Genomic DNA, 17,579 nt, shown 5'->3' with positions numbered 1-17,579 from the left:
AAGCAATCCCATTCAGACCGTAAACAATATCAGCAGGTCTTTCTGTGAGGTAAGCAGTTATTTACAATGCACTCTTATCAGAGGTTGTTATTTTCGACCCTCAGGTGAAAACAATGGCCTGGAGATGTACAGCGCATGAGGTCATTTAAACGTTTAGTGTTTGTTTTTATTATGTATTTGTGTGGCCGTAAGAGTCCTCTGGCTGGATGCCATCAGCGGGCAATTGTTTTGGGTTGTGTGTGAGAGAGATGAAAGGAAATGGTAGAAGGCACCAGGCTGTGGTTGAGTAGCACATATACTGTAGTGTATTGTCTGTATTTATTTAGACCAGTCTTAATCAAGCATTCCATAGGGCCAGTGCAGTAATGTCACAGTGATCAAACTATCTGTTATTCTGCAGAATATGTGGGAGTAAGTCGTCATAGAGGGAGTTGAAATGAGGACAATGAGCTGCATACAGGGCGATACTTTTTCAACGTGATTAATGAGCAAAACAAATTTAGTAATCACATAAATACTCAAATGAAGTCAGCAATCAGCAGCCCATTGTATATTTTAGTCCTTGCCGCACAATACACAAACGCCATGTGTTATTTTTCTACAGGAGAAGATGAAAAGCAAGAATAAGTTGGTCCCGCGTCTGCTGGGCATTACCAAAGAGTCAGTCATGAGGGTGGATGAGAAGACCAAAGAGGTGGTGCAGGAGTGGCCCCTCACCACAGTCAAGAGGTGGGCGGCTTCACCCAAGAGCTTCACGCTGGTACGTTACATTATTCACTCTATATAACATGAGCCGCAGTATGTTTGGATTTTTTCTTAGATTCTGCATTCAATTTATCTGCTTGATATGTTTATATGGTTCTGTACAGTGAATAGAAATATGGAAATTTTGGGTTCGGACACTTAAAATTGTCTGAAGGTCATTGTCATGGTCGCTGCCTTTAAGCAAATTATGTTTGTGTAATTTTTTACTTTATATTTCAATGATAATACAAAATGACAATAAGATAAAATTGAATGCATAGTAATATTGTACTTGTATGTATTTGTATATAATATTTCTATTTACTAGTTGTTTTATATTTAAATCTTAAAAAATTATAATACACTCAATTGAAAGTTTTTGAACAGTAAGATTTGTAATGTTTCTTAGAGAATTTTCTTCTGCCCACCAAGCCTGCATTTATTTGATCCAAAATACAGCAAAAGCAGTAATATTGTGAAATATTTTTACTATTTAAAATAACTGCTTTCTTTTTTAAAATATTTTAAAATGTAATTTATTCCTATGATCAAAGATACATTTTTAGCATCATTGCTGCAGTTTTCAGAAATCATTCTAATATGCTGATTTGCTGTTCAAGAAACAATTATTATTATTATTGTTATCATCATCAATATTTAAAAGAGTTGAGCAAACTTTTTTCTTGATTCTTTGATGAATAGAAAGATCCAAAGATCAGCATTTATATGAAATAAAAAGCTTTTGTAACATTATACATTATATCATTCAAAAACTGGTGTTTTTTTGGAAAGAAATTAATACTTTTATTTAGCAAGGATGCTTTAAATTGATCAAAGGTGATGATAAAAACTCAGCTGTTTTCATCATCATCATAATAATAATAATAATAATAATAAATGTTTTTAAGCAGTAAATCAGCAGTAAATCAGAATATTAGAATGATTTCTGAAGGATCATGTGACTAAAATTCTTTGAAATCACAAATAAAATATATTTTGCAATATATTCAAATAGAAAACAGTTATTTTAAAAAGTAAAGCTATTTCAAAATTTTACTGTTTTGCTGTACTTTGATTCAAATAAATGCAGGCTTGGTGAGCAGAAGAGATTTCTTTAAAAATCGTTACAAATTTTACTGTTCAAAATCTTTTGACTGGTATTGTACATAACATTTTTTTTTTTCTTACTATACTATTTTACTATACTTTATTTCTATTTTCTTTTCCATTACTTATAGTTTACTTTATATTTGAATATTTTAATCTAAATAAATATGAAATTACAATAAAATAAAATATAATGCATAAGAATATTATATGTATATCTATTTAAATATGTTTCTATTTGTCATTGTATTCCCTGTATTTAAACATAAACTAAATTTATAATACGAACCATAATATTAAAGTGTAGAATAATGTTGTAATATATTATACTAATATGAAATATTGTGTAAAATATTAGTTTTTGTATACATGTAAATATACTCAGTTTGTATATAAATGTACATTATTAAGCATTGATGCATTAGTAACATTGAAAAATATATATTTTAAGTATGAGTATAAAGGATTTGTAGTGAAATATAAACCAGCATGAATTCAGCTTAATCACTTTGAAGAAGTTTGCTCTCTTTGAATTTGTTGTGTTGGTTTATTATTCTAATATTTAGTTTTACTTATACATTTATTTTTTGCATGACTATTCTTAATATCTGTTTTCATACATCGGCAGTAACCGCTAATGTCATTGTAAAACAATGTTGTTTTGGCTGTAATGTAATAATAGTTGTTTTTTCCTTGATAAAATGCTGACAGTCCTCTACTACTTGAGTATTTTAACCTTGCTGTACGATGCGCAGTTCTGCTCCACCATTAAGAGCCACTTATAGCATCTCATGTAAAGCACTTGTGCTCCAAGGACAGTTGGCTGACTTCCTGTCAGCCAAAACAGAATAAGCACATCCACAACGTACAAGAAGACAGCCTTGAGATGTGTGCTTCTCATATCTGTTGTGTGTTTGTGTGTGTGTGGCCCCATGCAGGATTTTGGTGAGTACCAGGAGAGCTATTACTCCGTCCAGACCACAGAAGGAGAGCAGATTTCTCAACTCATTGCTGGATACATTGACATCATCCTTAAGAAAGCAAGTCAAGGATCATTTTCACATTTCCTATGTTTAAACTTTCTGACGTAATTTTCAGTTTTGGGAGAAAATTTACAAAATGAGCCATCCTGTAAATAATCCTGCTTTTTAGTGTCGTTTATTGACTAAAATGTTTTCCTCCCCTTGTTTTACAGAAACAGAGTAAAGATCGGTTTGGTTTGGATGGTGATGAGGAATCCACCATGCTGGAAGAATCAGTATCCCCGAAAAAGTCAGTGGAGATGTCTTGATCTTGTCGCAAATGCCTTGTTTGCGACAAAATTTTCAAGCCACGTTTGTAACGACATCGCGACACATTTGTAATTGCATTGCGATGATAACAGGGATGTCTATTTAACAGTTTTATTTGACTTGTTCAGGGTCATGACACTAACAAGAGAACTTAATACTTATATTTCTACAATTATCCACTTTTCAGTAATTATTTGCTTACTGTACAAAATCTTACTAACAGGGTTGACACTACAAACTTAAGGTTGTGCTTGTGCTACAACTACAACATATTTCTTAAAAGTATAATTTAATTATGATATTGTTATAAATATCTACTTTTCAATTAGTACATTCTTACTACACAAAATCATTGTAACAGGGTTGACATTTTAAGATGGTCCCATACTGACACATTTAACAAAATAATCAAGACATATTTCTCACTGTTTGTTTTTTACTAAATGAACACCAAAATATGAGTGAAGATCAGTTTGGTTTTGACAGTGATGCAGAATCCACTGTAACAGAGTTGAATATTTCAGAATTGAATTTCACTTTACAAGCCTTCCTTCAAGGTCATTATACTTGAAAGAGAACTAGAGATGCTAATATTTTTACAAATATCCAATGTTCATTAATTAATTGCTTACTGTATAAAATTATGGTAACAGAGTTGACAGTTTTACATTTTAATTTGACTTTACAAGCCTTTTGCTCAAGGTCATGAGACTAGAAAGAGAGCAATTTTTTATATATATCTAAAACTATCCAGTTTTCAGTAATTATTTGCATATTATGCAAAGTCTTAGTAACAGGGTTGACAATTTTCCTTGTAGAATCATTTAATTCTGATATTTCTACAAATAACCACTTTTCAGTTTGGTAGATTTTTACTAAACAAAATCATGGTAACAGGGTTGAAATTTAAGATTGTCAAATACTGACAAATATAATATAATACAAAATAATCAAGGGATATTTTCCACAGTTTTTCAGTAAATGAACACCAAAATATTAGTTAAGCTCAGTTTGGTTGGAGATCTCTATTTCTTGTCCCATAATACTTTGTTTTCAGGCAGCAGCCATCTTGTCACAATTGTAGTTGCATTGTGCTAATATATTGATATTTCTACATATATCCACTTTTCAATTATCTGAAGTTAACTATACAACATCACTGTAACAGAGTTGAGTATTTTAGAGTTTAATTTGAATTTAGAGCTCAAGGTCATGACACTAGAAAGAGAACGTAATGCTTATATTTCTACAACTATCCAGTTGTCAGTAATAATTTACGTACTATACAAAGTCTTGGTAACAGGGTTGACAATTTTACCTCTTGATTAGATACTACAGGCCTTGTAATAATTAAATTCTGATATTTCTACAAATATCCACTTTTCAATTATTAGATTTTTACTACACAATATCAAGGTAACAGGGTTGATATTTTAAGATTTTTCCATACTGACAAATAACAAAATAGTGAAGGCATACAGTATTTTCCACTTTTTTCCACTAAATTAACACCAAAAACTTTAGAAAGATAGGCTCAGTTTTGACTATGATGAGGAATCCACCATGCTGGATGAATCCGCATTCATTTCAGGCACCAGTCAACTTGTCACACTTGTAATTGCATTATAATTACACACCTAAAACTTTTTTTTAATCACTGTGTTTAATTTGTATTCAACTGATAGTGGAGCTGAGGAGTTTAATGACGTTGGAGGAGATGCTTGGGCTGCAATCTGCCGTTTTTAATCACAAGGAGATGGAGATACATTTTTCTGTTCTTTTACCCTTGATGTGGAAGGCGCTGAGGGCAAGAGAGCGAGATTATTATTTCCACAAAAAGCGCTACCTCATCAGCAAAATGTCATTTAAGATATCAGGTTCCTGGAAGAGAGAGATAGAGATATTGAATGTGTGAATATTTCCCTTCCTACATTTCTCTCTTTCTCAGCCGCTCAGTAAATATATCTTGGTATTTATGTATTTTGGTCTTTCTGAGTAACGGCTGTCTTTTACAGTTTGATAAGTTGATTTTTAACGTACGTTTCTGTACATTTTCAAACATACTACCAAACAAATAAGTGTTATTAAATTACATTATGCCATATAAAGCTATAATCATTTTATTTAGGATATAATTATGGCTTCAGGAGAGCACTATATAAAGATTACAGTAACAGGGGTTGACAGTTTTAGAGTTTTATTTTACTTTACAAGCCTTTTTCTTAGGGTCTTGACTTTAGAAAGAGAACGTTGATATTTCTGCAAATCTAGTGGTAAATAATTAATTGTTTACTGTAGAAAATCATTTCAACAGGGTTGACTGTTTAATTTGACATTACAAAGCTTGTCAAACTACTAGGGGTTCTTAAAAAGAATTTACAGATATCCAATTTTCAATTACCTGAAATTTACTATAAAAAAATCACAGTAACAGAGTTGACTATTTTACATTTTAATTTGACTTTACAAGTCTTTTTCTCAAAGTCATAACACTAGAAGGAGAACGTAATGCTTATAGTATTTTTACAAATATCGAGTTATCAGAAATTAGATCCTTACTATACAAAATCTTGGTAACAGAGTTGACAGCTTTACAGTTTAATTTGACATTACAAGCCTTTCTCAAGGTTTTGAAATTACAACATCCTTCTTAGAAGAATAATTAAATTTTCGATATCACTACAAGTATCCACCTTTTAATTGAGTAGATTTTTGCTATACAAAAACATAGTAACGGGGTTGACGTTTTAAGATTGTCCAGACAAATGTAACAAATTAATATAAAAAAAGCATATTTTTCACTAAATGATACACCAAAAATAGACATTTTTATTGCATTTATAAATTACATTAATTCAGAAATAAATAGACTTACTTAATAACAGTAACAGATAACAGTAGTAATAATTTTAACTACATCAAATTCTTTTTCACAGCCAACTGATTTTATTATTTTTATTTCTTAATTTCTGATGAAGAGAAAATAACACATACCTGTACATTGCTAGCAAAATCTTCCTAAATATATTGTGAATATTCAATATATGACCCTGTACTTCATTTCAGCAGCGCTTTTATCCAGCCTGGGCTCTGGTTCTGTCAGAATGTAATATACAGATGGGTCGTGTCCTCTCGAGCGCTGCCTGAAAAGTGGTTGTTATGGGTGACAGCATCCCACTTCTCTCTGTAGAAGAAGGGGGAGACGTTGGGCATCGGTGCCTGCGTCTGTCCTCGTGCCAACTTACTCATGTTACTTCTAGCACTATAATCCAAAAATTGAGGCCTCTCACAATGAGCTGTAATTAAGCAATAGTGCCTGAAGCGTCTGTTTTCCTGGTGCGAATAGAGCAGTGTCGCTCAGCTGATTTTAATGGCTGTCAGTAATTACCGTAACAACAACAACAACCATCATTCACAGATATAAGGGTGAATGCAGCCTGACAGCGTCTGATAATGAGCCATTACTTCTTCATAGGTCCACCATCCTCCAGCAGCAGTTTAATAGGGTGGGTCGAGTCGAGCATGGGTCGGTGGCGCTGCCTGGCATCATGCGCTCTGGGTCGATAGGAGGCCCTGATACGTTCAACATGGGCACCATGCCCTCGGCTCAACAGCAGATCACCACAGGACAAATGCACAGAGGACACATGCCCCCTCTGGTGAGAACGTGCAACTGCACTGATGTTCATATCATGGTCGCATTATATGCGGAGCGGTTATGCTTTCACGGCTCCATCTGTTACCTAAATCCTCATTGTGATTTATTTGTGCCATATTGTAAATTAGACTGTAACATTTGATAATTGGCATAATTGGGTGTTCGTTGCTTCCTAGTTTTCGGTTACGGTGACTAGGCGAATTATTAAAATTGATGGTTACATAAGATTTATCTTCTTCACACTGCTATTTTAGTAAAATTAAAATACGATTATACTTTTTATTATTGTTTTGAAATAAATATTGGGTTTTTTTTTCATCATTTTTTTCCCGTGTGATCTGGGTGAAAGTTTTCCCCACATGGACTTTGCAACAAGTTACAATTTTTTACTCCTTGTAGACATTTTACAGTAGCTGACTTGAACTAACTTTTTCAACGAGACTTCTCAAAATGTTGCTCCCAAACAAATAATGTTATTAAATTACATTATGCCATATAAAGCTAAAGTAATTTTATTTAGGATATAATTATGGCTTCAGAAAGGTATTATATAAATATTACAGTAACAGGGTTGACAGTTTTGCCATTTTATTGAATTTTACAAGCCTTTTTCTCAGGGTCTTGACCTTAGAAAGAGATGATAGATGATAGGCGCTGATATTTCTGCAAATGTGGTTGTGAATAATCAAATGTTTACTATAGAAAATAATTTCAACAGGGTTGAGTGTTTAATCTGACATTACAAGGCTTGTACTCAAATTCGAAGTCAAACTACAAGGTGCTTCTCAGAAAGAATTTACAGACATCCAGTTTTCAATTATCTGAAGTTTACTGAACAAAGTCACAGTAACAGGGTTGACTGTTTTACATTTTAATTTGACCTATTTCTCAAGGTCATGACACTAGAAAGAGAATGTAATATTTGTTTTTGCAAATATTGAAATCAGTTGCTTACGATACAAAATCTTGGTAACAGAGTTGACGTTTTTTTAGACAGCTTTAGTATTTTCAACAAGACTTCTCAAAATGTTGCTCAGACATGAATCGTAAATGAATGGAGACTGTTTATGTGCTTTAGCACCCCTTGTGGTGAAGCTATGAATTGTGTTCTGACGCACCTCATGACACTACAAAGCATAAAAAGATATCTAGCTTGTGTTTGCATACATCTGTAGAGAGTTAAAAGCCTGTTTTTCTAAGCCTGTCTTTTAAATGACTTCTTCCTGTGCCATCAGAGTTTGGCCCAGCAAGCGCTGATGGGAACTATCAACACCAGTATGCAGGCCGTCCAGCAGGCACAAGCTGACTTGGGAGAGGTAGACAATCTACCACCACTAGGACAAGACATGGTAAGAAATTATACTAATAAAAATAAGCCAAAATAATGATGTTGTATTGCTGTAAACCATCTGTTGTCTGATTTTATGTGGGTGAAGGGGTTAAAGAATTAGTTCACTTCCAGAATAAAAATTTACTGATAATTTACTCACCCCATGTCATCCAAGATGTTCATGTCTTTCTTTCTTCAGTCGAAAAACAAATGAAGGTTTTTGAGGAAACATTCCAGGATTTTTTTCCATATAGTGGACTTCAATGGAGATCAAGAAGTTGAAGGTCCAAACTGCAGTTTCACTGCAGCTTCAAAGGGCTCTACGCGATCCCAGCTGAGGAATAAGTGTCTTATCTAGTAAAACGATGTCATTTTCTAAAAACTACATTTAAATACTTTTTAACCACAAATGCTCATCTTGCACTAGCTCTGTGATGCACATGCACTTTTTCATGATGGAAAAGTCATGCGTGGTTAGTTCTCCTCCAACTTTAAAATCATCCGACATCAATGTTTTATCTCTTTTTGGACGTTAGCTTTATAAACACTGGGTCGGTACTTCCACCTACATCACTCGTGACGTTTCCAACATGATTGTGTAATGCGTGAAGTCAAGATAGTTCAAGATGAGCATTTGTGGTTGAAAAGTATATAAATTGTACGTTTTTTTTAGAAAATGACCAATCATTTTGCTAGATAAGACTCTTATTCCTCAGCTGGGATTGAATAGAGCTGTTTGAAGCTGCATTGAAACTGCACTTTAAACCTTCAACCCATTGATCCCCATTGAAGTCCACTATATGGAGAAAAATCCTGGAATGTTTTCTTCAAAAACTTCTTTCTTCTTTCTTTCTTCGACTGAAGAAAGAAAGTCATGAACATTTTGGATGACATTGGGCTGAGTAAATTATCAGGAATTTTTTATTCTGGAAGTGAACTACTCCTTGAAGAGAAAAGTTCCTTATGCAGTATGTCATTGTGTGTGATTTGTAATGCAGTAGAAGGTTGCTAGTTCAAATCCCATGTGGGACATTAAGTCACAATTTGTGCCACAAGCTAGTCTAAAAGCCTTGTAATGTGATTATTTATATTAAGGTTTTTGTTATTGTGACATTACAGTAATGCATTGTGGCACTGGCGTACAATTATTGTTCATTTATTCACTATAAGTGCTGAGGTTGTCATTGATCATTAAGCTGCACTTAGATAACCTTGCTATTTCTTTAAAAAAGCAAAGAAAACACTAGTATGCATTCTCCTCTTTTTTTTTTCTTTAAAAAGGCATCCAGAGTGTGGGTTCAAAACAAGGTGGATGAATCCAAACATGAGATTCACTCCCAAGTGGACGCCATCACGGCTGGAACCGCGTCAGTGGTCAACCTCACTGCCGGTATGTAACCCAATAAGAAATTACCCAGAAACCATCTGGACTTACAGACATACAAAGCAATACGTGGTTTTCATTTCTGATTGTGTTTTTTTCAATACTTTTCAAATGTCTTTATATATCAGGGTTTTTTTTTTTTTTTCTATTTCTTTTAGTACAATTTTATAGAAAACATAATAGATTTCAGTATTTATTGTGTGAAAATATTTTTTAAGATGCAGATATATATAACAGAGGCTGTGTTAGACTTTAGCATTGTCTGTCATTTTGACAGACAGGGTTGTAAAAATTCCGTCATAATTAAGTATTACCCATCATTTTAATTTACATATTTTAATTATAACAACACATTTAATTGCTTTAATTTTTGTTCACATTTTAATTTTTAATCATGAACCTACAGGACGACAGCCCAGTGTTAAAAAACAAAATACATCAGGGCTGGGTTCAAAAAAAAAAAAAAAGATTTCTCAATTTTAATAGATTCTCGTTTTAATGAACCGATTTTGATTCTTAAATCCCAGTCGATCTTTTGGTCTATGCTGTTTTTAGTTGATGAATGAACAGTACATCCAATAAATTGCAATAGGCTCTGTGCTTTGTTACTTTTGATATAAAACAATGTCTCAGATTTCAAATTCTGTCCATTTCATTAGAAAATTCAAACAATAAATACTGTTTTGGCGCTCTTTAGTGTGGCATGATATATCGCTGTAGCTAAAGTGGGTAGGCTACTAGCCTGCGCGTAATCAAAGCATAGCAAAAGATTCGTGACAGTTTCATTTTTGTTCTGGATCCTGTGCTATGCTGTCACACTGAAACGCACTCGCCACCAACTGGACAAGGGTGGGAATTACAGCTACAATTTACAATAGATCACCCTCAGTGTAATCTGTCAATATGACAGACGGCCTTCAGATTTTTCCGTCACTGATAAAAAAAAAATAAAAACATGTGTCAATGACAGATAATTTTCAGTTAAAGCAACCTATAAATATAAAAGTATTTATCTTATACATATAAAATGGAAGCCCGTTTCTGCCACTGAATTAAAAAAAAAAAAGACTGATACGTTCTCAGAATTGCAAGTTTATATCTCACAATTCTGACTTAACTCACAATTGCGAAAAAAGTCAGAATTGCGAGATACAGCCTCACAAATCTGACTTTTTTCCCAATGGCGAGTTTGTATCTCGCAATTCTGTCTCGCAATTCTTACTTTTTTTCTCTGAATTGTGTGATATAATCTTACAGTTGCGGGTTATAAAGCCCAATTTTGATGAAAAAAAAAAAGATGTTGATATGTTCTCAGAACTGCAAGTTTATATCTCACAATTCTGACTTAACTTGCAATTGCAGAAAGGTCAGAATTGCAAGAAAAAAAAACAGAATTTTGTCTTATTTTTTTCTTGAAATTGCGAGTTTATATCATGCAATTCTGATGAAAAAGAAAGAACTGGGAGTTTATATCATAATTCTGACTTGACAACTCGCAAATGTGACTTCGTATCACGCAATTCTTTATAACTCGCAATTGCGAGTTTATATCTCACAATTAAGAGAAAGTCAGAATTGCGAGTTTGTGTCATGCAGTTCTGAGGAAAAAGTTAGAATTGCGAGATATAAACTCGCATTTCAGAGTTAGTCAGAGATGTAAATTCACAACTGTGAGAAATAAAGTAAGAATTGTGCAAATCTGACTTTTTTTTTCCTTACAATTGCGAGTTTGTCTCACAGTTCTGACTTTTTCTTTTTTGCAAGTTTATATTTCGCAATTATTGTCGAGTTCATATATCACAATTCTGACTTAACTCACAGTTGCCAAAAAGTCGATTTTTGAGTTTTTAATCTTGCTTTATCTTTTTTCGTGCAATTGCGAGTTTATATCATGCACTTCTGAGGAAAAAAGCTAGAATTGGGAGCAATTCTGACTTTATAACTCTGTTTTGACTTCATAATCACACAATTCTTTATAACTCGCAGTTGCGAGTTTATATCTCACAATTCAGAGTAAGTCAGAATTCCGAGTTTGTGTCATGCAATTCTGAGGAAACAAAAAGATGTAAACTTGCAATTCTGATAGTCAGAATTCCGAGGTATAAACTCGCAATTCTGAGTTATTCAGAGATATAAATTCAGAATTGCAAGAAATAAAGTGCGATTGCGAGTTTATATCTCACAGTTCTGACTTTTTTTCACAGAATTGTACAACTTGCAATTGCAAGTTATAAAGTTCAATTTTGAGGGAAAAAAAGACTGTTCTCAGAATTGCGAGTTTATATCTCACAATTCTGACTTAACTCGCAATTGCGAAAAATAAACTCACAATAGCAAGAAAGAAACAATTTCGAGTTTTTATCTTACTTTATCTTTATTTCTTGCAACTGCAAGTTTATATCACACAATTCTGAGAAAAAAAAGCCAGAATTGGGAGTTTATATCACAATTGTGACTTTATAACTCACAATTCTTTATAACAATACAATTACAAGTTTATATCATGCAGTTCTGACTTTATAACTTGCAACTGCAAGTTTACATCTTGAGTTTGTATCTATATATAGTTTATATAGTTTGTGTTATGCAATTCTGAGAAAAAAAAAGATATGTAAACTTGCAATTCTTAAAAATAAAGTCAGAATTCCGAGATATAATTTTTGAGGGAAAAAAAGACTGATATGTTCTCAGAATTGCGAGTTTGTATCTCACAATTGTGAATTAACTCGCAATTGCAACAAAAAGTCAGAAATCCGAGAAATAAATTTGCAATTGTGGTAAAAAAAAAAAAGAATTTCGAGGTTTTAGCTTAAAAAACAATCTGAACTGTAAATTTATATCTTGCAATTCTGACTTTATAACGCACAGTTAGATGATAGTTATATCAGAACTGTGACTTTATTTTTCAGATTTGCGACTTTATTTCTCACAATTGTGAGTTTATATTGTGCAATACTGAGGAAAAAAGACAGAACTACAAGTTTATATCACAATTCCGACTTTATAACTTTGCAATTGCAAGTTTATATTTCACAATTCTTAGAAAGTCAGAATTGCAAGTTTGTGTCACACAATTCTGAGAGAAAAAAAGAGATGTAAACTTACAATTGCAAGAACAAAAGTCCAACATTTCCATGTGGTGGAAATGAAATTTTTGTTGGAAATGATCATAATTGTCCTGAAAAAGACATATTGTAATTCTGCTGTGAAGTACAGGTGCATCTCAATAAATTAGAATGTCGTGGAAAAGTTCATTTATTTCAGTAATTCAACTCAAATTGTGAAACTTGTGTATTAAATAAATTCATTGCACACAGACTGAAGTAGTCTTTGGTTCTTTTAATTGTGATGATTTTGGCTCACATTTAACACAAACCCACAAATTCACAACAATTCTCAACAAATTAGAATATGGTGACATGCCAATCAGCTAATCAACTCAAAACACTTGCAAAGGTTTCCTGAGCCTTCAAAATGGTCTCTCAGTTTGGTTCACTAGGCTACACAATCATAGGGAAGAAGCTGATCTTACTGTTGTCCAGAAGACAATCATTGACAAGGGGGGTAAGCCACAAACATTCATTGCCACAAACATTCATTGCCAAAGTCAGAATTCCGAGATATAATTTTTGAGGGAAAAAAAGACTGATGTGTTCTCAGAATTGCGAGTTTGTATCAATGGCTGTTCACAGAGTGCTGCATCCAAGCATGTTAACAGAAGGTTGAGTGGAAGGAAAAAGTGTGAAAGAAAAAGATGCACAACCAACCAAGAGAACCACAGCCTTGAGAGGCTTGTCAAGCAAAATCGATTCAAGAATTTGGGTGAACTTCACAAGGACTGGACTGAGGCTGGGGTCAAGGCATCAAGAGCCACCACACACAGACGTGTCAAGGAATTTGGCTACAGTTGTCGTATTCCTCTTGTTAAGCCACTCCTGAACCACAGACAACGTCAAATGTGTCTTACCTGGGCTAAAGAGAAGAAGAAATGGACTGTTGCCCAGTGGTCCAAAGTCCTCTTTTCAGATGAGAGCAAGTTTTGTATTTCATTTGAAAACCAAGGTCCTAGAGTCCGGAGGAAGGGTGGAGAAGCTCATAGCCCAAGTTGCTTGAAGTCCAGTGTTAAGTTTCCACAGTCTGTGATGATTTGGGGTACAATGTCATCTGCTGGTGTTGGTCCACTGTGTTTTTTGAAAACCAAAGTCACTGCACCCATTTACCAAGAAATTTTAGAGCACTTCATGCTTCCTTCTGCTCACCAGCTTTTTAAAGATGCTGATTTCATTTTCCAGCAGGATTTGGCACCTGCCCACACTGCCAAAATGACCATGGTGTTGGTGTGCTAGACTGGCCAGCAAACTCACCAGACCTGAACCCCATAGAGAATGTCGTCAAGAGGAAAATGAGAAACAAGAGACCAAAAAATGCAGATGAGCTGAAGGCCACTGTCAAACCTGGGCTTCCATACCACCTCAGCAGTGCCACAGACTGATCACCTCCATGCCACGCCGAATTGAGACAGTAATTAAAGCAAAAGAAGCCCCTACCAAGTATTGAGTATATATACAGTAAATGAACATGCTTTCCAGAAGGCCAACAATTCACTAAAAATGTTTTTTTTATTGGTCTTATGAAGTATTCTAATTTGTTGAGATAGTGAATTGGTGTGTTTTTGTTGAATGTGAGCCAAAATCATCACAGTTAAAAGAACCAAAGACTTAAACTACTTCAGCCTGTGTGCATCGAATTTGTTTAATACACGAGTTTCACAATTTGAGTTGAATTACTGAAATAAATGAACTTTTCCACAACATTATAATTTACTGAGATGCACCTGTATATACACTTCAAAAGGCCATAGTTGAATTAACTTCATTTGTCTTAGTACCACTAATGTATAAAATGATGATGATTTAGAAGAAATTGAACCATTCCATCTTGCAATACCTACTTTTATTAGTTTATACCAGCAACCGATGCTGGAAAAATAACAGCTAAATAATAAGTCACTCTCCAATTGCACTAATAAGTATTTCCATTAATGGATGTGAAGTTTGTTGTCCTGAAGCTGAACTGCTTGGCAGGATTTGTGTATTTCTTCCCGCGTTCTGGAGAGATTCCATGCGGACCAGACCAGGTTTTTGCTGGATTTAATCTTCTCGTGCCATCTGTTTGATAGTGCGGAGATTTGCCTGTTAACCAGCAGCCCAACTCAAACTTTACTGTTTTTTTGCAGCCTGTGCTTTACATCTGTTCTCATGCCCTGAAGAGCTTGTTAGGATATGATATGAAGTGTGGATGCGCGCTAGAGATGGAATGCATATGTGTTTGGCATCGTATGGATCTCATTTGGAATGAGATCACTAATAATGATCACATTATTGCACATGTTGCATATCTGTTGCAGAGTGGTGTGTGTTAAAGCCATGAAAGTAAAATTGGCTCTACTTCCTCTGGGTTTTATTGTGAACAGTTCAACATATCATTATTTATTTTTCTAGTCTTAAAATACTAAAGTCAGTAATATAAACATGAAATATTACATATTTAAAACAAAATCATCTAAACAAAGTGAAATTAACAAATTATATAATATTTTAATACTTTTAGTTTCTTTTAACAAGTAATTTCATTTTTATATTCTGTTTTTCAATTTTTAAATGTAAAGTTTAGTCATTTAAATTTAATTTTTAGTGTTTTTTTTATTTATAATTACTATTATTTTATTTCTGTATACCTAGAAATGCAATTATTTCAGTTAGTCGCTGCAGTTTGTTGCTAATTCTTGTTTTATTTTAAAATTGTCATCTAGTAATACTGTTTTTTTATTTCAGTTTTTATTTCAATTACTTAAAATGTTTCAGTTAACCATTACAGCACTTGTCAAGTTTTGCAAATACATTTTTATATTGTAATTTTTTTTTTAATTGTAACTTTTATATTTAAGTTTATATATATATATATATATATATACACACACACATATTAGGTTATTTATTTATTTATTTATTTATTTATTTCAGTTACTTAATGATTTTGAATTGTTTTAGTTTTAGTGAACAACTTCAGCAGTTTTACAGAAAGTGTGAAATAATGATTTATTTGAATTAATTTATTTTTTATATTCTTTTATATTGTATATTTGTTTTTATTTAAATGTTATTTTTTTCATTTATTTATTTCAGTTACTTAATGATTTTAATAGGTTATCTTTTAGTTAACATTTATTTGAATTCATTTAATTTTTACATTCTCAGTTTTTATTTTAATTGTAAGTTTTGAATTAATTTCATATTGAAATTCTCAGCTTTCATTTTTTCATTACATTTTAGTAATTTACATTTATTTATTTGATTATTTATTAGTATTATTATTATTGTTATTTCTATATACCTTTAATTTTTTGTTTTTCGGTTTTAGGAATTTTAGTACTTAAACTTATTTATTTCAGTTAGTTGCTGAGACATCCATAATCCATAATCCATTTTTTTTAGATTAAAATTTTAATCTAATAGGACTGTATTTTTCTTTCAGTTTGATTTCAGTCACTTAAAATTATTTTTAATAGTTTTAGTTTCAGTTAACAATTACAGCACTAATCCACTTATGCAGAATATGTGAAATTATAATTTAATTGAATTAATTAAATTTTTGTATTCTCAGTTTTTATTTAAAATTTAAATTTTATTTATTTATTTATTTATTTATTTATTTATTTATTTATTTATTTTCCCAAATACCTTTTTAGATACCTAGTTTTAGTGATTTGGCCTTTTTTTAGTAATTGTAGATTTTAGTAATTTAAATTTTTAGTGTTTTTAATATTATTATTATGATTGTTATTATTATTATTATTATTATTATTATTATTTCTGTATACCTTTAAAATTTTAGTTTTTAGTTTGTCATTTTAGTACTTAAACTTATTTATTTCAGTTAGTTACAGAGACATTATTAATTTTTGTTTTAGATTTAAATTTTCATCTAATAGTACTATATTTTTTCAGTTTTATTTCAGTATTATTTAAATGACTTAAAATGATTTTTAATCATTTTAATTTCAGTTAACAATTACACCACTTGTCCAGTTACGCAGAATGTGTAAAATTATTATTTAATTTAATGAATTTAATTTTTATATTCTCAGTTTTTATTTTAATTGTAATTTTTAAATGTACATTTTAGTTATTATATTTAAGTTTCAATAATTTTGTAATTTTGTTATTATTATAGTACTTGTCAACAAGTCTATCTTTTTTGTTTAAGATAAAAAAATGTCATGTAATAGTAATATTTCATTTTGCTTCCGTTTTATTTCAATTACTAAAAATTATTTTTGGTAGTTTTAGTCTGTTAACATTAACAGCAGTTGTAAAGTTATGCAGAAAGTGAAAAATTATGATTTAATTATGGTTTCCTTGTGTGTGTTTTACAGACATACAATAAAAGTTATGTAATTATCCTTAGCAAGACAAAAGAGTCTGCCTTTGTAATCCAGAAATGTAACAAAAAATATAATTTCCGCTACTGTCATTTCCAGAATGTGCGAATAATTACTGACAGTGATCTATAACTTCAAATCTCTCATTTTCCAGGTGACCCTACGGACACGGATTACACCGCCGTGGGCTGCGCCATCACCACCATCTCCTCCAACCTGACCGAGATGTCCAAAGGGGTGAAGCTCCTGGCGGCTCTGATGGAGGACGAAGTGGGCAGCGGGCAGAATCTAATGGGAGCGGCCCGGACCCTCACGGGGGCCGTCTCTGACCTTCTCAGAGCCGTGGAACCAGCTTCTGGCGAGGTGACGAACGCAAACACGCAAACCCCTCGACTCCTGCACATCTAATCCACCAATAGCGCGCTGCTGTTTACAGGCGGATTTGAAAATGAACTCGTTAAGCTGTGTTTTTCCTTCTTGGTTTGCCGAGCGCACTCACAATCTGTTTACTTGTTTGGCTTGCGCAAGACAGGGTAATTGTAGTGGGGTGCAGAGCTGATAGACAGGATGTGATTAGGCATGCGTTGAGTTCTGAGACTTTGTGGTGGCAGTACGAGGGTCAG

The 17,579-nt window shown here is 32.8% G+C and overlaps 1 protein-coding gene across 4 annotated transcripts in view; it reads left to right on the top strand.

Annotated features, from left to right (window-relative positions):
- Positions 1-17,579, top strand: part of tln2b (talin 2b) — a 218,459-nt gene that overhangs the window by 108,324 nt on the left and 92,556 nt on the right. For all 4 annotated transcript variants that reach the window (XM_051099290.1, XM_051099291.1, XM_051099289.1 and 1 more), the window contains exons 10-16: positions 605-760; positions 2,790-2,891; positions 3,047-3,123; positions 6,619-6,802; positions 8,037-8,150; positions 9,413-9,521; positions 17,111-17,319. In XM_051099290.1, the coding sequence (XP_050955247.1) occupies positions 605-760; positions 2,790-2,891; positions 3,047-3,123; positions 6,619-6,802; positions 8,037-8,150; positions 9,413-9,521; positions 17,111-17,319 (951 nt within the window). The remainder of the gene's footprint in view (positions 1-604; positions 761-2,789; positions 2,892-3,046; positions 3,124-6,618; positions 6,803-8,036; positions 8,151-9,412; positions 9,522-17,110; positions 17,320-17,579) is intronic.

The sequence above is a fragment of the Labeo rohita genome, chromosome 25, assembly GCF_022985175.1.
Source record: "Labeo rohita strain BAU-BD-2019 chromosome 25, IGBB_LRoh.1.0, whole genome shotgun sequence".
NCBI lineage: Eukaryota > Metazoa > Chordata > Actinopteri > Cypriniformes > Cyprinidae > Labeo > Labeo rohita.
The sequence above is the reverse complement of the archived record's forward strand: the minus strand, read 5'-3'. Positions and strand labels throughout refer to the sequence as shown.